This window comes from Cucurbita pepo, chromosome 4, assembly GCF_057944985.1.
Source record: "Cucurbita pepo subsp. pepo isolate OVF chromosome 4, ASM5794498v1, whole genome shotgun sequence".
Classification (NCBI taxonomy): Eukaryota; Viridiplantae; Streptophyta; class Magnoliopsida; order Cucurbitales; family Cucurbitaceae; genus Cucurbita; species Cucurbita pepo.
Genome location: NC_141801.1, coordinates 241,882 through 267,607, shown reverse-complemented (window position 1 = coordinate 267,607; position 25,726 = coordinate 241,882). Strand labels below are relative to the sequence as shown.

The 25,726-nt window shown below is 39.7% G+C and overlaps 5 protein-coding genes and 3 non-coding genes across 9 annotated transcripts; 4 read left to right on the top strand and 4 right to left on the bottom strand.

The window, feature by feature from the left end:
* Positions 1-63: 63 nt before the first annotated feature.
* On the top strand, positions 64-5,007 carry LOC111793647 (uncharacterized). The gene is made up of 10 exons (XM_023675627.2): positions 64-374; positions 801-954; positions 1,216-1,390; positions 2,145-2,260; positions 2,977-3,036; positions 3,428-3,569; positions 4,193-4,259; positions 4,349-4,420; positions 4,515-4,580; positions 4,664-5,007. Exons 1-10 carry the CDS (start codon positions 228-230, stop codon positions 4,793-4,795), a joined length of 1,131 nt encoding a protein of 376 aa, XP_023531395.1. The 5' UTR covers positions 64-227; the 3' UTR covers positions 4,796-5,007.
* Positions 5,008-5,339: 332 nt separating this feature from the next.
* Positions 5,340-5,422, bottom strand: LOC111794125 (small nucleolar RNA snoR77Y). The gene has a single exon (XR_002815020.1). It is a non-coding gene; the product is annotated as a small nucleolar RNA snoR77Y (small nucleolar RNA).
* Positions 5,423-5,515: 93 nt separating this feature from the next.
* On the bottom strand, positions 5,516-5,657 carry LOC111794131 (small nucleolar RNA snoR2/U65). The gene has a single exon (XR_002815025.2). It is a non-coding gene; the product is annotated as a small nucleolar RNA snoR2/U65 (small nucleolar RNA).
* Positions 5,658-5,851: 194 nt separating this feature from the next.
* LOC111794136 (small nucleolar RNA U49) lies at positions 5,852-5,919 on the bottom strand. Its single transcript, XR_002815029.2, has one exon. It is a non-coding gene; the product is annotated as a small nucleolar RNA U49 (small nucleolar RNA).
* Positions 5,920-7,565: 1,646 nt separating this feature from the next.
* LOC111793646 (glucan endo-1,3-beta-glucosidase 12) lies at positions 7,566-9,875 on the top strand. Its single transcript, XM_023675625.2, has 2 exons — positions 7,566-9,044; positions 9,710-9,875. The coding sequence occupies exons 1-2, from the start codon at positions 7,631-7,633 to the stop codon at positions 9,742-9,744; spliced, it is 1,449 nt and encodes a 482-aa protein (XP_023531393.2). The 5' UTR covers positions 7,566-7,630; the 3' UTR covers positions 9,745-9,875.
* A 618-nt stretch (positions 9,876-10,493) lies between these two features.
* Positions 10,494-12,490, top strand: LOC111793643 (clathrin coat assembly protein AP180-like). Its single transcript, XM_023675622.2, has one exon. It carries the CDS (start codon positions 10,523-10,525, stop codon positions 12,275-12,277), a length of 1,755 nt encoding a protein of 584 aa, XP_023531390.2. The 5' UTR covers positions 10,494-10,522; the 3' UTR covers positions 12,278-12,490.
* A 1,223-nt stretch (positions 12,491-13,713) lies between these two features.
* Positions 13,714-16,629, bottom strand: LOC111793644 (uncharacterized). The gene is made up of 2 exons (XM_023675623.2): positions 14,617-16,629; positions 13,714-14,230 (listed from the first exon to the last, which is right to left on the bottom strand). Exon 1 carries the CDS (start codon positions 16,367-16,369, stop codon positions 14,648-14,650), a length of 1,722 nt encoding a protein of 573 aa, XP_023531391.2. The 5' UTR covers positions 16,370-16,629; the 3' UTR covers positions 13,714-14,230; positions 14,617-14,647.
* Positions 16,630-16,702: 73 nt separating this feature from the next.
* LOC111793648 (uncharacterized) lies at positions 16,703-22,114 on the top strand. 2 transcript variants are annotated; one of them, XM_023675629.2, is made up of 5 exons: positions 16,703-16,961; positions 17,339-17,662; positions 19,090-19,133; positions 20,877-21,283; positions 21,431-22,114. In XM_023675629.2, the coding sequence occupies exons 4-5, from the start codon at positions 21,165-21,167 to the stop codon at positions 21,999-22,001; spliced, it is 690 nt and encodes a 229-aa protein (XP_023531397.2). In that variant the 5' UTR covers positions 16,703-16,961; positions 17,339-17,662; positions 19,090-19,133; positions 20,877-21,164; the 3' UTR covers positions 22,002-22,114. The 2 variants fall into 2 exon arrangements, with proteins under 2 accessions (XP_023531397.2, XP_086979511.1); XM_087123385.1 differs by lacking the exons at positions 16,703-16,961; positions 17,339-17,662 and adding an exon at positions 18,487-18,590.
* The last annotated feature ends 3,612 nt before the right edge of the window (positions 22,115-25,726 follow it).

Below are 25,726 nucleotides of genomic sequence, written 5' to 3'. Positions count from 1 at the left end.
GGAATCGATTTGATTAATTTGAAGGGTGTAATTTGTAATTATCCATACATAATGATGCTAAATCAGGAGGAGTAATTTGCAATTCCTGGAGGGAAAAGAAAAGGCCGGGAGAAATTCAAGGGGCTTGTTCTTGTGGCTGTCTTGCTTTGTTCATCCGTCATTCTCGATGTTCGAACTCTGAATCTGTAAATTTTTTCTTAATTTCTCCTCATCCGGGAATTCCAAGAATGGCGTCCGATAAGATCCACAGTGAAACGGATCATTTAGTGGAGCTTATCGTCCGGGATGAACCTCCGACAATGTCCGACGCCGATCAAATTGTAAAGCCCAAGATCAACATCTTCACCATTTCATATCCTCGAAGAAAACCTTCGGTATAACTCATGATGCGTACTTCTCCGTCCATAATTTCTATCTTTTGTTCATCCGTTGCTACCGATTTTGGTTGTGGAGATGTGGAAACTCAATGTCTCGATGTTTTGGCACTACGATTTCTCAATTAACATGTCGCACTTCGATATTTCTTTCTCTATATTCATATTATGCGTTTGGTTTGTCTTCTCTGTTCCTTGGATTATCTAAGATCACTTTAGAGATTTTGAAGTAGTGTTAGGTTACTCTGCAATGCAAGGAGATTGGAACACATATTGTTAATCAAAGTCTTTGCACCAAGAAGGCCCCGGTCACATTTTTTTTTTCTTTTCATTTGATGTTTGCATTTCTTTTATGTGATGAATATAATTCGAGTTGTTTAATTTGATGAAATCTCATGACAATTATTGTTTTATGTACATTTGCAGGAGCAGGTGAATAAACTCCATGAAAGTGATGCATCTTCAATATCCCAATCTATTATTTGGATTTGGGGTGGATCAAGATATTCTGGTCTACTGTGTGCTTCTCTATCCTCCATCTTCTACTTTGCCATGGAAGTTCTGATGGATATTTTTTCTGGTTAGTAAATTTTTCTCCCGACTAAATTTTGAAATGTTTCTATATTATAATGAAACGCGGTGCTTTACGTAGTGTGTGGATTGTCATTTCCTCTTCCAGTAGATTTTGGTTTGTGATTAGTTCTTAGTTCTTAGATATTCTGGTTTGTGATTACTTCTTAGAAATTAACAAAGTTTCTTATCCAACCAATTGATAAATGTTCTTCTTTCCGGCTGAGCTTTAGTATTGTGTTGTTATTCAAATTTCCACTTGTTTTGGCAGCTCAGTCTATACCAATTCTTGAAATGGCTTTTTCAAGATGTACAATTATTACAATACTATCGTATTTGTGGTTGAGGAGGAACGACCAACCAATGTTTGGACAGACACATGTTAATAAGCTTCTGGTTGCTCGTGCCCTGTCCGGACTTATCTCATTGATGGGTTTTATTTACAGGTATATTACGTTAGTCCTGTTTTTTTATGGCAAATAAAGCTCAATTCCAGTGTGGGTATTTAAAGAATTGTTTGCATAGAATTTGGTATCTTTGTATTAAAAGGAACAGTGGAGTTTTGAATGATATTTTTAGGAGGATTTTTATGGACTGGTTCAAACTGTAGCCTCAAGTTGGAGCTCTTTTAACAGGTTCTTTTTTAGTTAGTCCACTTTTATTATAGATGTCATTTAGGAAGTCTTTTATTACTCCATGTCCATGGGCATGGGTGACGTCTTACCCCTCCTTTTTTCCTCTTTGTTGCTTCATACAGTGGGTTGTTTTCTATCAAATGTAAAATACGTTTCTTGTATGGTTGTGATAAATTTACTCCCATACTTTGTATATTGCAAGACATCATTGCTATTGGAGTCATCATCTAGTGCCTTGATCATCATATGGTCTTGGAGTTTAAAGACAACCAAGTAGATCCTTTATTTGCTATTTTCCTTTGAAAATCATTGCATGCAATTTCATTACATTTTGTGAAAACTACCTGACATCCCACAACTTATGGCCTTGTCTGGGACATAGTTTAAAGAAAAATTTCTGATATAATTACTATTACTATGTACCTTTACAATTGAAAGTTATTACTCTGTCTCCAGTTCCATCAGGCAACCATCCAGTGTTGATTTGCTAATCTTGCCTTTTGTTTCTGAGATTTTGGAGCTTTACTGAATATAAACTGTTTCTTTTATTTGTTTTTTTTTTCAGCATTCAAAGCCTGCCTTTGTCTCAGGCAATTGTATTGAGCTTTATTACTCCAATATTGGCTTCAGTTATGGCAAGGTTTATTTTACACGAAAAGTTAAAATTTTCGGACTTTGGGGGTATGCATTTGATTAATTTTCATTTTCCACCCTCCAAAGAATGCATCATGATGTGAAAAGATGTTACACATTGATTAGTAATCTACCATTCATTATATTTGAATTATTCCATTGAAACAGCTGATGAGATTGATAAAAAAATAATGGAACCCAATTTTGGTTTTCTCCCTACATGAGTTTGATTTTATTGAAATTCATATGATCACTGTTTTATCTTCTAGAATGTGTTAGTTTTTTTAACTTAAAGTATGACGTGTGAAGTCCTCTTTCGTTTAGTGAAGTTCATTAATATTTAACAACATTAAGCATGATGGTTACTGCAAGGGGTGCCCCAGTGGTAAGGGCCTGGGATGTTTGAAGATACCTTTCTAGATTGTGGTTTCATCCTTATTCAAACTAAAAACTTTACAACTTGATAAAATCCTTGCTGTTGGAGCTAGACTTGGGGTAGGCAAATCCCGCAAAGGATCAGTGGAGGGTAAGTAGGAGTGGAGTTTTCAGCACCTCTGTTATATAGAAAAGTGTGAACATGATAATAAAGCCTCTCTCTTTAGAATCTTTGTTGTTTGCATTTCATATTATTTCTTTTATTATTAGACGCTAGTTAATGCATTTCATTTCGTCCTTTCAGTTTATTTTTTTATTTTTTTAAAAAATATGAAATGTGTTTCGTGGAGCTAAAAAGCGATTTCTTTCTGGGTACTCTCTCATTTCAGGTCTTGCTTGCAGTTTTTTGGGTGTTCTACTACTATTCCAAGAAATATTCACTAGTCAAGGTACCGAAGTGAGTTAACTTACCCTTGGTTCTTTTACCATGTTGCTAGCATACAATTGTTCCCCCCCCCCCCCCCCCTCAAAATAGCTATTTAGATAGTTCTATGCTCAAACACTAATAGGATCCTCCACACCTCCACCCAAAACACACTTTTTTATTCTATTTTGCTGTTAAAGTTTGTGCAACTCGACAAGAAAGATACATGTTGACCGTCTGTTTAAGCAACTGGTGGCTAATACCATTATTTATTTCCTTCATATTGAATCTTCATTTGTTTCCTTATAAGGCAGGTAAACATTCATCTAAACTCACAGTTGCCTTTAGCTTGAGCATGTAATGGAACGAGTTGCAGTTTCTCTTACACTTCAACTATTACATTACCTTATTTGAAGGGTTTACTGAAGATGAAAAAGGAATCACAATCCTGGGAAGTCATCGTGTGTATGCAATATTAATTGGTCTTCTTACATCAATAGCTGGTGGAATTAGCTTCTGCCTTATAAGGGCTAGTGCAAAAGCATCTGATCAACCAGTGTAAGATTATTAACTTTCCCTGCGTACTCAGAATGACAAAAGAGGTTTTCATTACACATGCAATTTTGATCTTAATAACATTTGTCATTCCTACACGCACGCATTTTCTATACAAATTTCAGGTCTTAAGAACATAATAAATCCGGATTGATTAGGATTTTTGCTCTCCAGGTGTCTACTTGTGTCTGTAGGATTTTAGGCTATTGTATCAATCTTAGGGATCCTTCTCATTGGAATCAACACAAACTAGCTTATGAAACCTGCACTCGGAACATGTTTGGATGAGGATTTCATGTGCCTAACAGCGTAACTCACTGATTAATAACCCCGCACAGTACGTAAACTCAATGTTTCTATAACTGAACTTTTAAATCTAGGCTTCCTATGCTCTCCACACTTACTCTGCTTAAGATTTGTTACTAGGCTTATGATACTGAACGTGAGCTTCAAAAGCCTGCTATATAATTTTCATATCCCACAAAACTGGATTAGTTCATAAATCCGGGAGAAAAAATAGAAAAAAACATTAAACTGCAATCGGGTGCTTGCGGTTTCCTCTGTTGATATCATCTTAGCATTGACCATGAATAGATTGACAGGAAATCCTGTTCTCAACCTTGCAGGGTTACAGTTTTATCTTTCGGCATGCTGGCTTGTCCTGTCACTGGAATATGTTCAGTAGTCTTTGAGGTGATCCATGTTCCAAAAATAGTTAAATCCTGTCATTGGAATTTGAGTTTTATGAACCCCTTTTATGAATCCTATCAATGCTGATACAGACTCTGGTGCTGCCAAATCTTCGTTCATTTTTATTGATGCTAGTTCTTGGTCTGCTTGCCTTCTTGGCCGAGGTAATTCAAAAACCTACAAAAATATGCATATTCATTAAGCAATCGGTCGATCAAGTAATGCTGCTAACAATTTATGTCCACAACATAAATGAAGGTTTGTTGGGCTCGGGGACTTCAACTTGAGAAAACAAGTAAAGTTTGCAACATTATTTTCATGGAGGTACATATATTTTACAAGTTCTGTTTGTTCGTTCATGGTGTTGGTCGTCCTAACTTATAGTGAATCCTTGAATTCTTCCACAGGCTGCATTGGTGCAAATATGGCATTTTGGAATATTACGAGTGGCACCTTACGGGCAAATATTTGGAATCATACTTATCCTTATCTCTCAGTGTTGGACTTTATACGTTGGTCCTGATACAGAAACTGAATAAACTGTCCCAACCTATTCTTCCAATACGGGCTCCAATTTGTGCCTCCTGGTTTATGGCTTATCATCCCCCGTGATTCTTTTTAGGCTGCAGATGGAACCGCTTGTATTTTGTATTTAAATTTTGAATTTTAACATATTTTGTCAATTATAATATTTATTTGTTACTAAGTTAAATACCATTTAATCAATATATAATCTTTTTATTGATTTCAATATATTGTTTGTTTTGTTTTTCATGATATTTACACTTTGTATGTAAATGGTATTTTTATGTAGTACACTTACTTGGTATAAAAATAAATAAATATTGAGAATTAATTTAATAACAGATGAATTAATAATTTCAAATTAAAAAGATTCTTAAAATTCCGAAGTATTATCAATTAAAAGATCTCAAAAATTAAAAAAGAAATAGACAAATTTGCATTAAAAAACCTAGACGATAAATTTGATGGTGGATATTTTAGGATTCTTGTAAAATCAATCGACGTAATGAAATTTCAACTACAAATCTTAAGAAATAAAAATAAGAACATTACAAATCTTCAAAGCCTCAGATAGCAGTCTATTTGACATCAAGAAAATTCAGCCGGTAATTCCAACTAAAAGAACAAATCCTCATTGGCTTTCGAAATCAATAAAAAAAAAGTCTCAGATCTGGGAAAAGTTCATGATTTGAGATGAAATCAGGGTATGAGAAAGATGAGATGAGTCTTAAAAAAAATGTAATCACACAAAACGGCTCTGTAAATCTATGGAAAAAGATGAACAGATTCCTATCAAGATGTGAAAATTTTGGTTTTGGTTCAATCATAGCATCGTCGGTCACCGCCATTGAGCTCTCGACGACGTGGCATCGAACCGAAAAAACAAAAAGAATGAAAGAAAATCAAATTATCCTCAGCGACCCGTTTCAAATCAACCACACAGGAGAATCACAGAAAACGGCCGAAAATCCCCAAACAGCAAAATGATCCAACAACCAGCCCGCTCCAAAGTAGAAACGAATCGGCGTCGGAGGCCACTGGCTGATGGGAGCCAACAGTCGTATCCATGGCTTCTCGCTGCGGTTTGGAGTGTCATACGGCACTTCCTATCAATTTTGGGAGTGCTTCTTCATCGGAACTTCTAACACGAAATTAAACCCTAAAGCTACAAAAAGAAATCGCCAGGACGAACATCGGAGAACTAAGAACTATAGACGAATTCCGCTACAGAAATGTGAGGAAGATGAAGAACGTGGGTGGATATTTATGGAGGCGAAGGAAGGACTCCAAGGGTTTAGCAGCGACGAATTCGTAACCCTAATTTCAGATGTTGGTTGCAATATGGGCCGAGAGTATAAAATGAGCAAACGGGTCGGAAAATCTGGGTCCAATTAAAGAAGCCCGATTCATCCAATTTGGTTCAAAAAAAATATTTTATTTTATTATATTTAATCTCCCTTGCCAACCATAAAACATGGGCGAAAAGTAAAAAATAAACCATTAATTACCGTAATGATTCGCTGGTCACCAGTCCCACTCACTCCGGTTGACCTGGCTGATATCAGCATATATTTGTAACTTATCTGCCACGTGGAGTCCATTCACGTCGACGTCACATGGAGAACGATGCAGCGCCGCTACACAATATAAAAATGATAAATTTTAGCAATACCAGGAAAATGGTCGTCTTATGTGGGCCCAATTGCCAAAAAAGTACTGGTGTGATTAGCTTGTGGATCAGAGATCTTGACCGTTCATTTTTTACGATTTCAGTCGTGGCTAGATTCGACGGCCAATATTTTAGAACGTTATTTTAATGGGTAGTTGGTTACTTAACAAAAGGAATAATAATAATAATAAGACTATAATAGTTTATTTATGTATAATTGAACTCTGTACCATATATTCTCGATCAAAATATTATAAAATTTTAATTTATATTATTCATTTAGGGCGAGAGTTTATTTTGGAAAATTTGACTTAATCGGTCGAATTCATGTATTATCTTATAGTGATGTTGGATAAATCAACCTAGCCTTCCAGAACTCCTAAACCTTTGACCCGACATTATTCTCGAGCTTGAGACATTGAGGCAATCTTTTAAATGATTTCAAACTTACTAGTTTTGTCCTCAAATATATTGGAAGGGTTGTGTAACGGCCTAATACCCAAGTATGAGATCCCACATTAGTTAGAGAAGATAACAAAACACGTCGTGGAAATCTCTCATTTAAAAACTTTGAAAGAAAGCTCATAAGAAAATGTCCATAAAGAATAATACCAATGGTAAGTTTAAGCTGTTACAAATGGTATAAGAGCCCGACATGGGGTGGTGTGCAAGTGAGGACGCTGTGCCACCAAGGGAGTGGATTGTGATATTCTACCTTGGCTAGAGAGGAGAATCGAGGTTTTCAAACCTTGAGGGGAGCCCACCCAGATTCATATCCAGTTTGTTACATACCGTATTTTAGTGCCACGTACCACATTGGTTGGGGAGGAGAACAAATCACCATTTAAAGGGTGCAGAAACCTTCCTCTAGTAGATGCGTTTTAAATAAAGCATTGAAGGGGAAGCTCGCCACGTTTAAACATCTGTTAACAGTGGATCTGGGCCGTTACATTTAGGTGGTTGAATTTTGGAGTTTATTTTTAGTTTACTAATTACGTAAATAATAGAGGAATGATATGAGGGATGTTTTGTGGGATTTGTCTTGCAGTGCACAGGTTGGGCCCATCTCTGATCTTTCTCATTAATAAAATACGCACCCATCGCTCATTCTCCCACTCGCTCCTCTACTCACCCACTCACTCACTCACTCACTCACTCACTCACTCACTCACTCACAGTAATGGAGCGGCTAACCCTCTCCTTCCTCTTCGTCTTCCTCCTCCTCCTCCTCCTCTCCCCAAGCTTCCCTGTTGTTACAAAGGCTGGTTCCATTGGTGTCAACTATGGCAGAATCGCCAACAATCTCCCTTCCGCCGTCAAGGTCGTTAACCTCCTCAAATCCCACGGCCTTCAAAGGGTCAAGGTTTACGACACCGATCCGGCCGTTCTCAGAGCCATTTCCGGCTCTGGCATTAAAGTCACCGTCGATTTGCCCAACGAACTCCTCTTCGCCGCCGCCAAACGCCTCACCTTCGCCTACACATGGGTCGAAAAGAACATCGTCGCCTACTACCCTTCCACGGAAATCGAAGCCATTGCTGTCGGCAACGAAGTCTTTGTCGACCCACATAACACGACGTCGTTTCTCATTCCGGCCATGAAGAACATTCACCAAGCCCTCGTTAAATACAACCTCCATTCCTCCATTAAAGTCTCTTCTCCTATAGCCTTAAGCGCCCTGCAAAACTCTTACCCTTCCTCCGCCGGTTCATTCCGTCCGGAGCTTATCGAATCGGTTTTCCGGCCAATGCTGGAGTTTCTCCGGCAGACTGGCTCCTATTTGATGGTTAACGCTTACCCATTTTTCGCTTACGAGTCTAACTCCGATGTGATTTCTTTAGACTACGCTCTTTTCCGGGAGAACCCCGGCGTGGTGGATGCCGGTAGCGGTTACCGGTACTTCAGTTTATTCGACGCCCAAATCGACGCCGTTTTCGCCGCCATGTCGGCTCTGAAATACGACGACATTAAAATGGTGGTTACCGAAACTGGGTGGCCGTCTAAAGGCGACGAGAACGAGATTGGCGCTAGTGTCGAAAACGCCGCCGCATACAACGGGAATCTGGTCCGGCGGATTTTGAGCGGCGGCGGAACTCCATTGCGGCCGAAAGCAGATCTGACCGTCTATTTATTCGCCCTTTTCAACGAAAACAAAAAGAACGGTCCCACATCGGAAAGAAACTACGGCTTATTTTACCCTAACGAAGAATCAGTTTACGATATCCCTTTCACAACAGAGGGGTTGAAAGACTACCACGACAAACCATCGCCGTCGCCGTCGCCGGCTACCGGTGGCGACGGGAAGTCCGGACCAGTCAACGGCGGTGGGAATGTTTCAAAAAGTCAAACGGGGAATACGTGGTGCGTTGCGAGTGGTGAAGCGGGGAAAGAGAAGCTGCAGGCGAGTCTAGATTATGCTTGTGGTGAAGGAGGGGCGGATTGCCGTCCAATCCAAATGGGTGCCACGTGTTACAATCCTAACACGCTTGAGGCACATGCTTCGTATGCTTTCAATAGTTATTATCAGAAGAACGGGCGAAAGACTGGCACGTGTTACTTTGGAGGGGCGGCTTACGTAGTCACGCAACCACCGAGTAAGTACTCTATAGTTTTCTCTTTTTTATTGTTTTATTAATAACTTTTTTTACTACGACTCGAGCCGACCGGGTCCGGCCTGGTTTTCATTTTTTAATGCGCTGACGTGGTCCACGAGGTGGACTGATGGAGGTGCAGGCCAGCTCAGTAAGAAGCCAAATTTTACAGCCCACATGCCGAGCATTATTAGAGAAAGGGAATCTTAGTTTTGCTTACGTGGACCCATCTTTTTGGGAACCCCTAATTAATCTTTTTACTCAAATATTATTTTAACTATTTTAAATTTTAAATTTTGGTTTCCAAAAACTGGTAAAAATTCAATTTGGTCTCTTCTTGAATTGTGTTTTAAATTAAGAGAAAAAATGGATTTTTCTTTTTGTCTATTCGGTTCGCGGGTTTGGATGTGAACCCTAATTGAGGTCGTTTGGAAGAGCAACTAACTAAAAATTCTATTCGGTTCATGGGTTTTGGATGTGAGTGAACCCTAATTGAGGTCGTTTGGAAGAGCAACTAACTAAAAATTCTATTCGGTTCATGGGTTTTGGATGTGAACCCTATTGAGATCGTTTAGGTCACTAACTCAATCAGTCTGAAATGTCGAGCGGGTCTAAACAAATTTCTCAGCTTTTTTTTTTAAATTATTGGTGTATTTTTGTGTGTGCAGAGTATGGGAGCTGTGAATTCCCGACAGGGTATTGAAGTTGAAGGGACAACGGAGAGAAAAAAAGAAAAGGTTAATTTTTATGTTTGGTGTTTAGAGTATGAGAGAATTCTTTTGTAATCCAATTGTTTGGTGATAATGATAGTTAGTTTCTAAACTTTTTATTTAATAGTGAATAATCCATTAAATATAAAATTAAAACTTTATTCAATATTTAAAAACTTATAAAAAATTTATTTTCTACAATATCTGAAATATAATATTTTAATATTGAATGTACGACCGAATCTATGACATGTTCTCTATAGTCAAATCACTCTCCAAGTAAGATTGATTATGTTAAGGTTGACTAAAAGAAAACATAAACGTTCTTTCTAATGCATACATGACTTTATATAGCCTCAAAGTAAAATTGTTCACCTTCTATGATACATTTCAAGACAATAATTAGTGTAATTTAAAAATAAATAAAAGTTCTAAAACTCAAAAGAAAGCTTCTAACTCGATGTATTTTGAAACTTTTATTTCATAAATGAAATTAAACTTGATTCTTATTAACGTGACATTGATATTATAGGATTGAAATGTCTCCCTTGATATCATTCATAAATTATTGGTCGGGACAAAATCCAAAACTCAGTCAACCCCTCCATTTCCGAACATGTCTCACCTTCACAAACCTTAGACAATGTAACTGTCTTTTTAATAATAAAAGGTGGATTCAAATAAAAAAAATGATGTTTGTAATAGTGTCAAAATTGGTTTGTCGTTGCAGCTTGGCCGGACAATTTTTAAAAATACTCGGTGGTGTCAGCCATGCCCAGCAAGTTCCGGAAGGCCATCTACGCCGTGAAAGACCAAACCAGCATCAGCCTTGCCAAAGTCTCCGCCTCCGGCAGCGGCCCCAATGCCACCTCCTTGGAAGTCACCATTCTCAAAGCCACCACTCACGACGACGTCCCTCTCGACCACCGCTACCTGGCGGAAATCCTCCTCTTCATCTCCTCCAACAAATCCCACGCCGCCGTCTGTGTTCATTCCATCGCTAAACGCATTACCAGAACCCGTAATTGGATCGTCGCCCTCAAATCTCTCAATCTCGTCTTCCGTATCTTCCAAGAAGGCGACCCGATTTTCTCCCGCGAAGTTCTCCTGGCCATGAAACGCGGCGCTAAAATCCTCAACCTCTCCAATTTCCGCGACGATTCAAATTCCAATCCGTGGGATTACACCGCTTTTGTTCGAACCTTTGCTCTGTATCTCGACGAACGCCTTGATTGCTTTCTTAACGGGAAGCTTCAAAAGCGATACACTCAAGGGAAGACTACACGACGGATGAACGAGCCGATTCGGGATATGAAGCCGACGATGTTAATTGATCGGATTTCTTACTGGCAGAAATTACTGGACAGAGCAATCGCCACCAGACCCACCGGATCGGCGAAGAGGAATCGATTGATTCAACATTCGCTTCACGCCGTCGTTCAAGAGAGCTTCGATTTATACAGAGATATCTCCGATGGGCTTGCGCTTCTTCTAGATAGCTTCTTCCATTTGCAGTATCAATCCTGTGTTAATGCGTTTCATGCGTGCGTGAAAGCCGCGAAGCAATTTGAGGAATTGGGTTCTTTTTATGATGTGTGTAAAAGTATTGGGGTTGGAAGAACCTCGGAGTATCCGAGTGTTCAACAGCCTTCCGATGAGTTAATCGAGACATTGCAGGAGTTTTTGAAAGATCATGCTTCCTACCCCTGCCATGGAAATCGATCGCCGCCGCCGCCGACGCCGATGCCGATGCCGATGCCGATGCCGATGCCGATGCCGACGCGGACGCAGGTTTTTCTCTCTGGACCAACGGTGAAGTTCACCGACGAGCAATCGGAATCGTCGGATAAGAATTCGGATTGGGGGTCTGATTTTAACTCGTTTGGGGATATTATGAGCGCTGCCGGAAGCTGGCCTAGCCCGGCTAATTCCGTCGAGCACGACGGCGAGTGCTTCTCCGATTATCAGCAATCCCAGTTGGGAGATTTCAGTAATGAATCGATTCTGTCTCCGAATTTTGCGTTCTTTGAAGAAAACCAAAAGGGTTTTCAAGCGGAAGAACACCAATTTAGAGTTGGGGATTGGGAGCTCGTTCTGGCGGAGTCCGCTACCGAGTCGCCGCAAAATTGGCCGGATTTCTTCTCACCGTCCGTCGGCGACAACATGTTTGTGAAGCCCTTTTCGCCGCAGCAGCAGCATCACAACAACAACCCATTTCTTCAAGATTCAAGCGATTTATTCACAGTTGCACCAACATTCAAAGCAGAGACGGAAATGACTCAAACATTTGGCGGTCATAATTTGAATGAAGCAGCCACCATGGCCCCAACATTCAGAGCACAAACAGCAACATTTCTGATCGGAGTTGATATGGGTATTGAAAACGATCCATTTGCAGTGCCGTGGGGAAGCGAATTGAGTGGAAATGATCGGAGTTTTGAAGGGATGAATCATGATAGTTTGTTGCAGCAGCAGAAGTTGTGGAAGGAGCATCAAAACAAGATTATAGCGAAGCATTCGTTGTGAGTTTTGGAGAAGAATTAAGAAAGATTGAGACTTTGGGATGTAAATTTAAGAGGAGATTTGATTGAAATCATGAAAGGAGATTTCTTCAAACCTGAATTCAAATCAAAAGTGTTGTATATAACACATGTTTTTATTTCATTAAAGGGTTAGGGACAAATTATCGAGTTGTGGGTAGGGAAGACTGTCCTCGAGGTGAATTGGAAACCGGATTGTTATATACCTTATGACCCAATTGTCACTATTTTGAACGGTCGTTTTCTAAGGAATGTGCGTTGTATGATTGTTGTGATGAGAATGATTAGAGAGGAGAACAAAATATTCCTTATAAGAGTGGAAAACTCTCCATAATAGATACGTTTTAAAAACCGTGAGATTGACGACAATACAGATAATATTTGCTAGTAGTTGACTTGAGCTATTACAGATGGTATTAGCACCAAACACCGGAGAATGCTGGGCCCACAAGAGGGTGAATTGTGAGATCTCATATCGGTTGGAAAGAGTAACGAAACATTTCTTATAAGAGTATAAAAACCTCTCCCTAATAGGCAAAAGCGAACAATGTGGACTTGTGTTGTTACATTTGCAATAATTAGACATTGTGTGCTCGAGTAATAGAGGGAGTGATCTAAGTCATCCTAAGGGATCACCGACATACCAAGGAGGAGATTAGGTACGAGTCGTTTGTGGGTGCACATCTAACCCCGAGAGGGAGAGTACCTTATTGAGTTTTTTAATACTCTGCTAGTGACCATATCAGTGAAAAACATGTTTTGTATGGATTATGAGCCTTAATTTGGGTCTGTATTCTTAGAAAAAGGCAATGGAAAAGTATAGCATTGACTGCACAGAGTGGTACCTGATGGGAGAGAGAGAGAATGAAAAAGCGTAGAAATGGGAACTTTACAGCTTAGCTTAGCTTATGAATGATAGCTTTACGTTGGGACATATCAAAACTCTCTTCCTTTCCCTTCCTTTCATTTCCTCTTTTTTCCCAACCAAATACCCAATAAACACACGATTATCCAAAAAGGAACCATAACTGGCAACTCGCAACTGGCAACCACAACCATGTGAATATACAATGTATAAAGCCCCCACATCCATATGCCTTTTTTTGCAGCATCCAACTGTAATAGGGTCGTTGGTTGAATAGAGTAAAGAAACATTCTCACTGAGACAGGACAATATCTATTAGAGAATTTGGAGGGTTATAGATTAGTTCGGAAAGCGAGGAGAAAAAAAAAAACCTTTATTATCCTTGTACAACCTTCAATCATAATTTCTCCCATGGGTTTTATATATTTCTCAAGGCTAAAACAACCCTTCAATATCTAACCCCATAATTGCTTGCTTACTCCCCTTCACATGGGATCTCACAAACCCACTTCAGAGCCCAGAGTAGACAGAATACAACCCATTCAGCCAACACAGAAGAAAACAAAAGGATTGGGATTCACAGATCATCATCATTCATAATCCGACACATTTGTTGGTCAAAAAAGTATACACAAAAATCCCATCTCTCATTACATACTTTTCTTCCATTGTTTTTTTCTTTTCCCTGATTCAATAAATAATAAAAGAAAGAAACTGACTTGAAATTTACACAATCAAACAAGATGACAATCATGGGCATGAACAACTCACTTACACATATCTTCATCAGTGAAATTAATATTAATAATATAAGGAAAAAAAAGCATACCAGGATACTCCCTAAAACCCGCATCCTTGCTTCTTTCTTCTTCTTCTTCTTCTTCTTCTTCTTCTTCTTCTTCTTCTTTTTTTGCCTTTTTTTTTCTCTCTAAAAATATTAACTAAAAAAAAAAAAAAAGACATTATAATACGAGGTGAAAATAGCTGTTGGGTTTGGTCATATGTTGTTGTTGTTGTCGTTGTAACCCTTCAACTTCAGCAGTTAGAAAATTCCAAACGAAATCCTCCAAATCCCTGAAAATACAGTTAAATAAAAATTAAATAAATTATGTAATTAGCTTATTATTCTTTTATTCTAAAAAAAATAAAATAAAGAAGGAAAGAAAAGATAGGACTGTCGTTTTCATAATTCCTACGACTAAATTAGATGTCAGATTAAGGGGCCCACTGGAATTCAGTGGTCCACAAATGTTACGGGGATTCTAATAAAACGACGTCGTGTTTGTTTCCCAAACGGTGACCGACCGTCACAAACCGGTCACATGAGTAGGGGCATCATTGACTTTCTACCTAATGATGCTACTGGGTCAATCTCTGGGAAAGGCTTAAAGTGTAGGGTCAACACATGATATTATTGTAAGTTTCCGATTTTACCCTCGGATTGGATTGGATTAGCTTACCTTTGACGGCGGCGGTTAGTTTCTTTTGCGTTTATTCCCTCCGGCTTCTGCTGAAGATGTTTCTCAGCCGATTGCCGGTGAGCCGCTGCAGGGCCTTTTTAGCTCCGGCGACGTTCATGTCGGCGAGATTCTGGAGGTGCTGGTGAGCTCCGGCTTCTAGAAGTCTCCTCCGGCAGCCGTTGCTTCCGCCGGAGAGCACCGCCGTGACGATGGCTAACGGGAATGTCTTGGAGATGAGCTCGTTCTTCGGATCGAGCATTTGCATCAATCTCATCACGCTCTTCTCGTCCCTCATTAACTCTTTCCGATTTGATCGGACGGTCAAAAGAGATGCTAGGGCTCCCACTGCCGCTTCCTGAACTCCGGCCGGCTTTGGCATCTCCATTAGCTTCACTAAGGAACCCATACAACTCCCGATGGCTCTCTTGTTCCCATCGCTAATTGATAAATTGGCGACCAGAGAGGCGGCGATTTGCTGCAGCACTAAACTTCCGTGCTTTATCAATTCGCCCAGTTTCATTATGAACAATGTTGAAGATGAGAGAATCCGGGCGATTGGATCGGAAACCGCGAGCGAACTTAGGGCTCGTAATGGGTTTTCAATCGTGTTGAAACTTGGTGAATCGTGGATCAATTGTAATAATTTTTGTAATCCTCGTTCTTGGATTATCCGTGACCGGAAATACTCACCGGAGGAGGCTAATACTGCTATGGACATTGCTGCCTTCTCCTGCGTGTCCGTCGGGCTCGAAACAAGCAACTGTAATAATACTGGAATCGCCCCTTCCTCGACGAGAGATGTTTTGATATCTTCCACCGCCGTGACATTTCTAATCGCACCGACTGCCGTAGCTTGCAGCTGTGGAGTGCCCGATCGGCAGGCTTCGATTAAGACCGATAAGCCACCGTAAGCGGAAACGGCCCAAGCGTTTTCAGTATCGATGGTGATGGATTCGACGGCGGCGGCGGCTTTTTCCTTAAGATGCATCGATCCTGTTTCAAGAATCCTCAACAGAGGCCCTAATCCTCCTTCTTCGAACACTCTTTTCCTCGATTCATCGCTCGCCGTTGAGAGAACTGAAACCGCAGAAGCAGCAAGCTCTCGCACAGAGGGCTGAGAGCTGAAATCAAGCAAATGAATCAAATACCCAAGGTTTCCCTCTTTGGCAACCAACCCCCCAGACTTCTCATCCTGATTCAGAAGCTGAACCAGAGACTCCAGAGCCTTCTTCTTAAACTCCACCCCTCCGATTTGCAACCGCGTGAAGAGATCCCTAATGAAAAACTCCGTATCGTCTTTATTCGAACCAGGAACCGGCTGAGACAGTACTAGCGCGTTGGACTGGTAAAGAACCCCAGATCTAAGCAACAAATCGAGGTCGTTGAGTTGACTAGAGAGAGAAGCAGAGGCCATATCCAAATCACTCTGCATATGAAGCTTCCCACCGGAGAAGGCCGAGTCGGAGCATTGATCGGACAAGGATTTGAGCCGCTGAAGCGTGGAGAGTAGCGATGGGAGAATAGTATGAACAAGGGGATTCTCCGACCAGTGAGGCGAATCGGAGACTTCGAGAAGAGCAGAGTGGAGAGTGGAGAGCTTGGAATGAAGAACCTGCCATCGCCCAACGAACGACCGGACATTGAGAGAAGAAAGAAGCAGAAGCGAAACAATCTGAATGATGAGGTCGAGAAGGGGTTGTGAAGAGGAGGTAGACGGCGGCGGAATGGGGGTTCCGGCGGTGATCGGAGGCATTTACGACGGAGAAATTGATGGGGAATGAACCCTAGAAAGCTGTGAAAGAAGGGGGAGAAGGAGAGAACATGAGAGAAAGAGATAGAAGGGTTGCTTGGTGGAAAAGGAAAAGGGAAAATCGAAAGGGCCTCTGACAGAAACAATTACAGAAAAGAAAGGGTCTGCTGGCGGAATCAAAAACACAATCAACGAAGAAGAGATAGCCAGAAAAGAAAGCTTCGGAGTAGAGAGAGAAAGGCCGAAAGAAACTTGACGGTTGAAAGAGAAAATGCGACGGTCACGCGGAGAAGACCACGGAACTCCAAATGGGCCTTTCTTATTGGGCCGTCTGGGCCGAAAAAGTGTTTGTATCGCGCAGAGAGCCAATCTCGGTAATGTGGATCCAGCAGTTCTTGCTCCATCTGCTCGTTGAAATGCCCCCGAGGTTGTTCGGGTCGTAATGCTGGCCTCCAAGGAGGCGATCAAAGTTCGGCAAGGCTGGCGAGCTAATGCCATTGCTGGTTTTTCGCCGTCATTGGCACATTCCTGTACCGATTGGCCTTGTTTCCTGATAGAGTTACTGTCACAAGCTGCTGAAATTGGTCATTTTCAGGTAAACATATTGAACATAGTTTGAATGCTGATGTAGTTTAATCAATATCAGTGTCTGAATAAGGAGAAAAGATGAAAGGGAGATGAATTGCATGCTATTACTCCAAGTTCGTCCACCTCTTCATTTGTCTAGTGTCTACTAGGCATAGAAATGAGAATTGTTTTTACAAATGAATTAACCTTGCCTAATATTTTAGGTTGTTGGTGTTGATGAAAAATTTGGTAGAGATTAGTGGTCGTTTAATGTGATATTGTGATTCTAATATGAAAGTTCTGCACTATCATTTCCTGGTGCTTAATGATCAAAACAAAATTTTAAGGAGTGGAGCAACCTCTATCTGATAACTTGAGCGTTTGAGATTTATGGTACTTGGACAGGGCAAGGAAGCTAATGAATGGATTGGTTTTAGAAGATAGTTTACGCTTTGGTGCACCTTGGAGGCATGCTCCTCAGAGCGATAATCCATGTTCGTAACTGCCTAAGCCCGCCGCTAGCAGATATTGTCTGCATTGGCCCGTTACGTATCGTCGTCAGCCTCACAGTTTTAAAATCCGTGTGCTTGGGAGAGGTTTTCACACCCTTACAAGGAATGCTTTGTTCCCCTCTCCGACCAACGTGGGATCTCACAATGCTTGATCTTGGACTGGGCAAAGATTCAGCTGATGGATTTTGTGGATTCTCTTGTGGATGTGGAATTTGGGGTAAGTGTTTTCGGACAGAAATTGTTCATTGTAAAATGCTTCCTATTGTGTTACTGACCCTCAATTTATAGTGCTTCAGAGAATAGGCTTTTGCGTCTTAGCAGTTGTAGAATTACTCTAATTCATTTTTCTTTACTTCCGTTTCTTTATTCAACCGTTGTAAACATTTAAAAGTTAGTTTCTTATGTTCTTGTTTTAAAACTTTATGGATTAAAACAATTTCAATGTGTTAGACCCCTGATTAGTTTGTCATTAGTTCCGTTCGGGAGGGTGTATATATTTGTTTTGAGATTAGCTGTTAAGGTTGTCGAGTATCTTGTTTGTGAATGGGAATCTAGCCATTCAGGTCGGGATCCTTGCCTGGAAGTAGTCTCTTCGATTTGTCTGTGCTTACAATGATTCTTCAAAAGTTATCGAGTAAACCAGAGTTACTCACCGACTTGGTTTCCTATCAGTCTCACGGTTTTAAAACGCGTCTGCTAGGGAAAGGTTTCCACACTCTTACAAGGAATATTTTGTTCCCCCCTCCAACCGATGTGGGATCTCACAATCCACCCCCCTTGGGGGCCCAGCGTCCTCGCTAGCACACCACTTGGTGCCTGGCTCTGATACCATTTGTAACAGCCAAAGTCCACCACTAGTAGATATTGTTCGCTTTGGCTCTTTACGTATCATCTTCAGCCTCACGGTTTTAAAACGCGTCTACTAGGGAGAGGTTTCCACACCCTTGTAAGGAATACTTCGTTTACCTCTCCAACCAATGTGGGATCTCACATCCATGTTATCCTAGAGCTAGAGAAGGAACACACCCTTTTTTCCCCATGTGATCTTTCTCGCCTTATGAAGGTCAGTTTGGTTTATGCTCAACTAGATTCATCCTTCATGCGGCCAATATCTAGAGGGATTCAAAGATGTCTAGTGCGCGATGGTAAGTGAACCTTCTTATTTAACATACCAAAGTGAGAATCAATAATATGAACTTCTTATCTAACCTCACTGTACGAACACATTTTTTTGTGGTTCGCCTTTTTAGCGTTGGAGTTTCTTACAGCCATTTTTTTTTTCTTTTTTGGGGGGTTTGGAATAGCGTTCATCGACACACTGTCATTTACAGCTGATATGTATAGTGTATAGGTGTGTACACATTGTTTACCCATCTATGATCATACGTTCAATTTGAACACACTCCTTTGACTTGGTTGTCTCTTATTCATGATGATGGAATTTGAATTGTATGCATATGGGATACAAAAGTCTTGCCTACTTCTAGAATCCTCTATGGTTTTTCACTTGCTCTCTCACGTGGAAATGGAACTGTTAATAATGTGGAGGATTAGTTACTATATTGCATAGGATTTTATTACTCGAACTTTACTATCTGGGAACACTATTTACTCATTAATTCTGAGTTTCTTGTTGGCATACAGGGGCGGGTGGATTTAGGAACGTGACTCAATAATTTCAATATAAGGTCAGAGCTTCCTTGATTTTAAGTATGACATGTGATCGTTTTCTCTTCATGTGAGATCTCATATCAGTTGGAGAGGAGAACAAAACATTCATTATAAGAATGTGGAAACCTCTCCCTAACAAACGCGTTTTAAAAATCGTGAGATTGACAACGATATGTAATGGGTCAAAACAGACAATATTTACTAGCGGTGGACTTGGGCTGTTACAAATGGTATCAGAGCCGGACACCGAATGGTGTGCCAGCGAGGACACTGGACCCCCAAAGGGAGTGGATTGTGAGATCCCACATCTGTTGGAGAGGAAAACGAAGTCTTCCTTATAAGGGTGTGGAAACCTCTCTCTAACAGACACGTTTTAAAAACCGTGAGACTGATGACGATATGTAACGGGCCAAAGCGTACAATATCTACTAATGATGTGGACTATTAGAATTCATAAAAATAGGATTACTTGAAAGAAAGTGTGAAGAAATAGCTTTTCTAGGGTCACTGTTCACTTTTATTTCATTATGGCCAATTTAAATTTTTGTGGACAAAATGTGGGTTGGAAACCCTCAAATTTAGTAGGAAGGAGAAGAAACGTGCCGGATTTATTGGCTTTTGCCTTCTTTATCTTTGAATTAACTCTAGCCGTAAAGAAGCAAAAAAAATTGCCATAATTATGGGTTTAGAAGCTAGCTTGCTCAATGCCCTCATTTAAGAACAAAATGGCCTTCATTCATCTTCCCTAAGATGCTAAGAGCTCCTTAAGGTAGAAGAGTAGCACTCCAGTAGTTTCGAGTATTTCAATTTGACCATTTCAAATTCTGTGAGATTCCTCATCAGTTGGAGAGAGGAACGAAACATTTCTTATAAGAATATAAAAATCTCTCTATAGCAGACGCGTTGTAAAACTTTGAGAGGAATCCCATAAGGGAAAGCCCAAAGGCGACAATATTTGCTAGCAGTGAGCTTGAACTGTTACAAATGGTATCAGAGTCAGACACTGGGTGGTGTGCTAACGAGGACGCTGGCCCCCAAGGGGGTGGATTGTGAGATCTCACGTAGGTTGGAGAAGGGAACGAAACATTCCTTATAAGGGTATAAAAACCTATCTAGTAAACACGTTTTGAAACCTTGAGAGAAAGCCCATAAGGGAAAGTTCAAATAGGACAATATTTGCTAGCTGTGAGCTTGAAATGTTACAAATGGTATCAAAGCCAAACACTGGACGGTGTGCTAGCGAAAACGCTAAGCCCCCGAGGGGGTGGATTGTGAGATCTCACATAGGTTGGAAAAGAGAATGAAACATTTCTTATAAGGAGTGAACCTCTCCATAGTAGACGTGTTTTAAAACCATGAGGTTGACAACGATTCGTAATAGATGCGGACAACATCTGTTAGCGATAAGGTTGGACTATTACAAATTCACATGGACTATCATGTTCTTTTCTATACAAGTATATATTGTGATGTTCAAATAGAACCCTTTATGTCTAAAACGTATGACTTCAAGATTCTTTTCCCAAAAGTAGATTTGCGTTTGAAAGGGTTAAAGCCAGAAATGGTAGATGATGAGATCCCCACACAACACTCTCATGTGTGAACTACCCCATAGATTATTTCGTATTAACAATCATTTTCATAAAGTATTTCTTTTGCTGAGTTGAGATACTTGAGATTATACTGTTCGGGATGGTGGGTTGTTGAAGAAAACTATGCACTACAAATTTATAACGATACATCATTTGTATTTATTATAGGCTCACAAGAGTAAATGGTGCATTCTCACCAAACATGTTATAGCTTGAATGGCGCCATAGGTCTACGTTTTCCCGCTCACACAGTGACAAATCAAACAGGCGGGTCCCCTTTTCCATATAGATCGAGAGCGACCCCTTCACGTTTATTGCTTTACTATATCTCTTCATTGCCTGCTGCGGCTCCCCCCTCCACTCCAATGCCAGCCACAAAGTTTTTGATCAATCAGCTCATTCAATCTAACTAGAGAAACTTTCTTTATAGCCAAACTTTTCAGATATGGAAATGGAATGAATGGACAGGGTATTGCCCGTCATTCTGCTTCCCAGTTTCTCTCTTCTACACCACCACTCAGCCATGGCAGACATGAAATCCTGTTCCTGAAGGTCTACGGAACCCTTAAGAATTGGTTAGTAAGATCATTCACTCTTTCACAAAACCCACTTTTTCTTTCCTGATTTAGCTTCTTCTTTGGTCTGAAAAAGCACATTTTGAGGCATTCTTCTTTCTGGGTATTTCTGGATTGTTATCTTGTCTAACACCTGATACCATTTAGGATTCATTTTACTAGAACTCCTCTGTGGGTCTTTTTCGTGTCAATCCAGCAATTTGGAGAGGAAATGGAGCGGCCAAATCGAGGGCAGAGATGGGCCAATTTGAAGCAACGGCTAGGACTGATGAAGGGGATGGGGTGCTGTGGAGGTTCATGGAGTTCAACATCGTCAACTTTGACGATGATTGATGGTATAGGTTTAAGCCGCCATGGAAGTAGCCGCAGCCATAGAGACGATGGGACTCCGAGCTCTGCAGCTTCCGGGATGAACTTGGCGATGGCTCTGGCGGCTGAGAGAAACTTGACCGAGGAAGGAGGCCCCACCGTCGGCAATGTGAAATCACTGATGAGATTATTTGAAGAAATAGACGGTGGGGATTGGAAGACGAGAAGAAAGGAGAGTGAGAACAACGGTGATTGGTTGTGCTGCGTGTGCATGGAGAGGAGTAAAGGTGCTGCCTTTATTCCCTGTGGACACACCTTTTGTAGGGTATGTTCTAGGGAACTATGGCTCAACGGAGGCACCTGTCCTATTTGCAGCCGTTCGATCATTGAGATTCTTGATATTTTTTAAGATAGAAGAAAATTCATTTTCGTTCTCCTAAATTATTGTCTTCACGTGATCTTTGTGTTTTTATATGAAATAATGGAAGAATGGATAAGGCAGCTGATTTTTGGTTTGCACAACCTCTCAAGCAGACATCCTTGCTTGACTTATATTTTGAATAATTAAGGGGAGGAAGATATGAAATACTTGCACGAAACTTCTATTTGCGGTGGAACTTATCATGATTGCACTACTAGCTTAGCAAGCAATGCATTCATGGCGTGATCCGAAGGGTAGAGGTGTTCGTGGATTAGATTGGGACGAGTTTGAACATCTTTAGACTCAACCCGATTGTTCGGGTTCTAATTTTTTCAACCCAATCAACCATAAGTTTTTTTTATTTGAGTTGGTTCAAATTGTTTGAGTTATTTATCAAGTTTAGTAACTATGAGTCACTTTTGATGAAGTGAAGCGCGGAAGGTTGCTCTTAAAGGCAAGAAGGGGAGAAGGGTTTGGGGATGAATGAATGTATGGATGTCGACCGATGGAGATGAAGCTAAGCAAGAGCCATTGTTGGCCACTAATGATGAAAATAAGACCCACCAAGAAGCATGGGTGTTGACCCTAGTTGCTTAGGGTTGTATTGGCATGCTAAGAAGGCGAGATTCATGCATGACTCGAGATCTATGATGACTGATGAATACTTGTTGTCGGGCCAAATCTAGTGACCCAAATAAGTTTACACATAGATTGTTTAAGAACTAAGTTCTCGAGACAGAACAATCTTATTGAACTCAAAAATCATCACGAGATAAAAGGATCGAGCCTATGAAGATAAAAAATTTTAAAACCCTAAATTGTTGGGCTTTAGGCCTCACATGTGATCCCTAATAGAGACACTAAATAAACCCTAAATTATGACCAAATTGCAAGGTCACATGTTGGTTTCTTTTACTCCTACTCTAACAAGAGCTAGAGTAGGTGTTTCAAGCCATGTTGATCGGTACCACTTGTAAAGTTATTCTCATCCCGAATTTTCTTGATAGGCTTTTCATTATTCTCGGATGGATGGAAGCTTGAAGCTTCAAGCTTGATCGAGGGCTCTCGATTCACATCATAGATACTTGTTAGAAACTTTTAAAAAATACTCAGCAATTAAATCCATAGTTTGACTTAAAATTGATAAGAGGTGTTTGACTCAAGCATTGGATCTGTATAATGTGAGATTAAGAAACCAGCCTCGATTTATATTTTATGTGAGATCCCACATCGGTTGGAGGTGAGAACGAGCTCTCTCTAACAGATGCATTTTAAAACCATGAGTCTGACGGCGATACGTAACGAACCAAACTAGACCATATCTACTAACGGTGAACTGAGGTTGTTACATTTTTGTTTGTTTACGCTACATCATCAGAAACCAAACGTTTCTTGTGAACTAGAACAACTCTCATATGTCAATTTAGGTGATTATCTCACAAATCTTGCTACTTATGAAAGCAAGTAAAAAGAACCATATCTTATTAGGATTTTAAAGTGGAGAAATGAGATAAAGATATGAACATATTTTGGTGGGCAATCCTAATATGATTTGCTTTGTTATGGGACATTTCAACTGCAACTTTTACAACTTCGCAAAAGATGGACAGAGGTATGTATTTAGACATATTCGAACATTTTAACCATCCTATCATGCTCATATTTTTTTAGGTCCTTTTAGCTTTCAGATCAGCTACCGGTTGTCGTCTTGATAAGTTATTCCCTCATCAATTAGCTAACCAACCGCGAGCTATTCACTTATGATGCTTTGGTAAAATTCTCGTCTCTAATCGTATCATTATTCTCAATCTTCTAAAATTTTCAAGTTGGTAAATTTTCACCAACATATTTGATTATGCTTTGAAGTTTTCAAACTCGTTAAATTAATCTCTTCAAAGTAAACCCGACCCTGCCAAAGTTATTGTAATCATATAGCGGAGAAAATTCCTTGATATGATTTAACACTATTTCCTTATTCAAAACGTTAAATTCATGTAAGTTATTTTGAAAATGATGAAAAGTGAATTTACGAGATTTTTTTTTATCATCATTTGAATCAAAGTATAGCAAAGACATGCCATCCCACCATACCATACAAAGGCCTTCACCTAAAAGCTGATACATCTTCACAACTCTTTTCTTCTTTTTGTGGATGGAGTAGGTTCCTTATTTTCAAAAGACAACATCATCACACCCTTTATTTATATCACATTTTTCGGTAAAACATATTTTCGGTCCCTCGATTTTAAATTTACTCTTCAAAAATGTTTCGTTCCCCTTTTCAATCAACGTGGGGATCTCATAATAACGAAGCATTCTTTGTAAGGGTGTAGAAATCTCTCTCTAGCAAACAACCGAGCCAAAACGAACAATATTTGCTAGTGATGGCCTTAGGCTGTTATAAATGGTATCAGAGCTAGCAAGGACGTTGGGTCTCAAAGGAGAGATTGTGAGATCCTACATCGGTTGGGAAGGGAAACAAAACATTCTTTATAGGGATGTAGAAACATCTCCTTAGCTGACCAAAACCCGATACAACAGATGAGAATTGTACCATAAAATATAGTCGAGTAGTATTTAAAAGACAATTGTGTATGAATAAAATAGAGAAATAATGTATAGATATTGAAAGAGCCATGTTTGTTGCAGCCATGTATAGCCAAACAAGTTTGATATAGAAATGGATATGAAGGATGAGCCGCCATTAGAAACCAAAATGACTTGATAATATATTCAATTTCATTTACCAAACTAAGAAGCATTCCAATCTTTGAATGTCAATGATGATATCAATTTAATTACAAGATACATTTCATTCTTCCAAACTATATATTATAATAAAAAATCACATTTACCACCTGCTAATCAACCTACCACTTTGTTCTTAAATGAAATTTTTGAATTTCAATTCCATTAACAATATGCTATTTGTCATTATCAATATCAAAGCTATTTTGTTTTTGGTTTATTGGAATCACCTAAAAATTCTCAACTAAATCATACTTTATAATTTAAGATAAGAAACCAAAATTAAATAATTAAATAATTTTCATTCAACCCGAACCAAACATTCCTTATAAAGCTGTGAAGACCTTCCCTTAACAGACACTTTTTAAAATCGTGAGGTTGACAACGATAAATAACCGATCAAAACGGACAATATCTGAGTAGTGGATTTAGGCTGTATATCAAACCTTTTTTTACGCCTACAAATTATTCTCAAAATTAATTTGAGTGTATTTTTTGAAATATGTTATTTAATTACCATTTGAGCTTATCTAATGGGTCATTCTGTCTCATAGGTAATAAAAAAAAACGTCACACAACATTGAAAGTTTAAAAATTTATTATAGAATTTTTAAAGTTTAGAGACCAAATAGATACAAAACAGTAAGTTCGTGGTCGGTTATACTATTTTTAAAATTTAGAGACCAAATAGATATAAATTTAAACGTTTACAGACGAACAAAATCTCGAACGAAAAAGAAAAAATTTGAAGCAAAAGTTTGAGAGATAATGTTTGGAAAAGTGTAGATGGTATCTAAGGGTTGTAGGGACTTGACATGAATGAGTGCCATGCGTGATGACGAGTTTCGCACTTTGAGACCTTATGGGCGTGGCCCAGCTGCCACCCCTTACATAACTTAACTGCATTAGCTTTGCATGTCAATCACAAAAGCCAATCGAAGCTAAAATCGAGGTTATAATGCTTG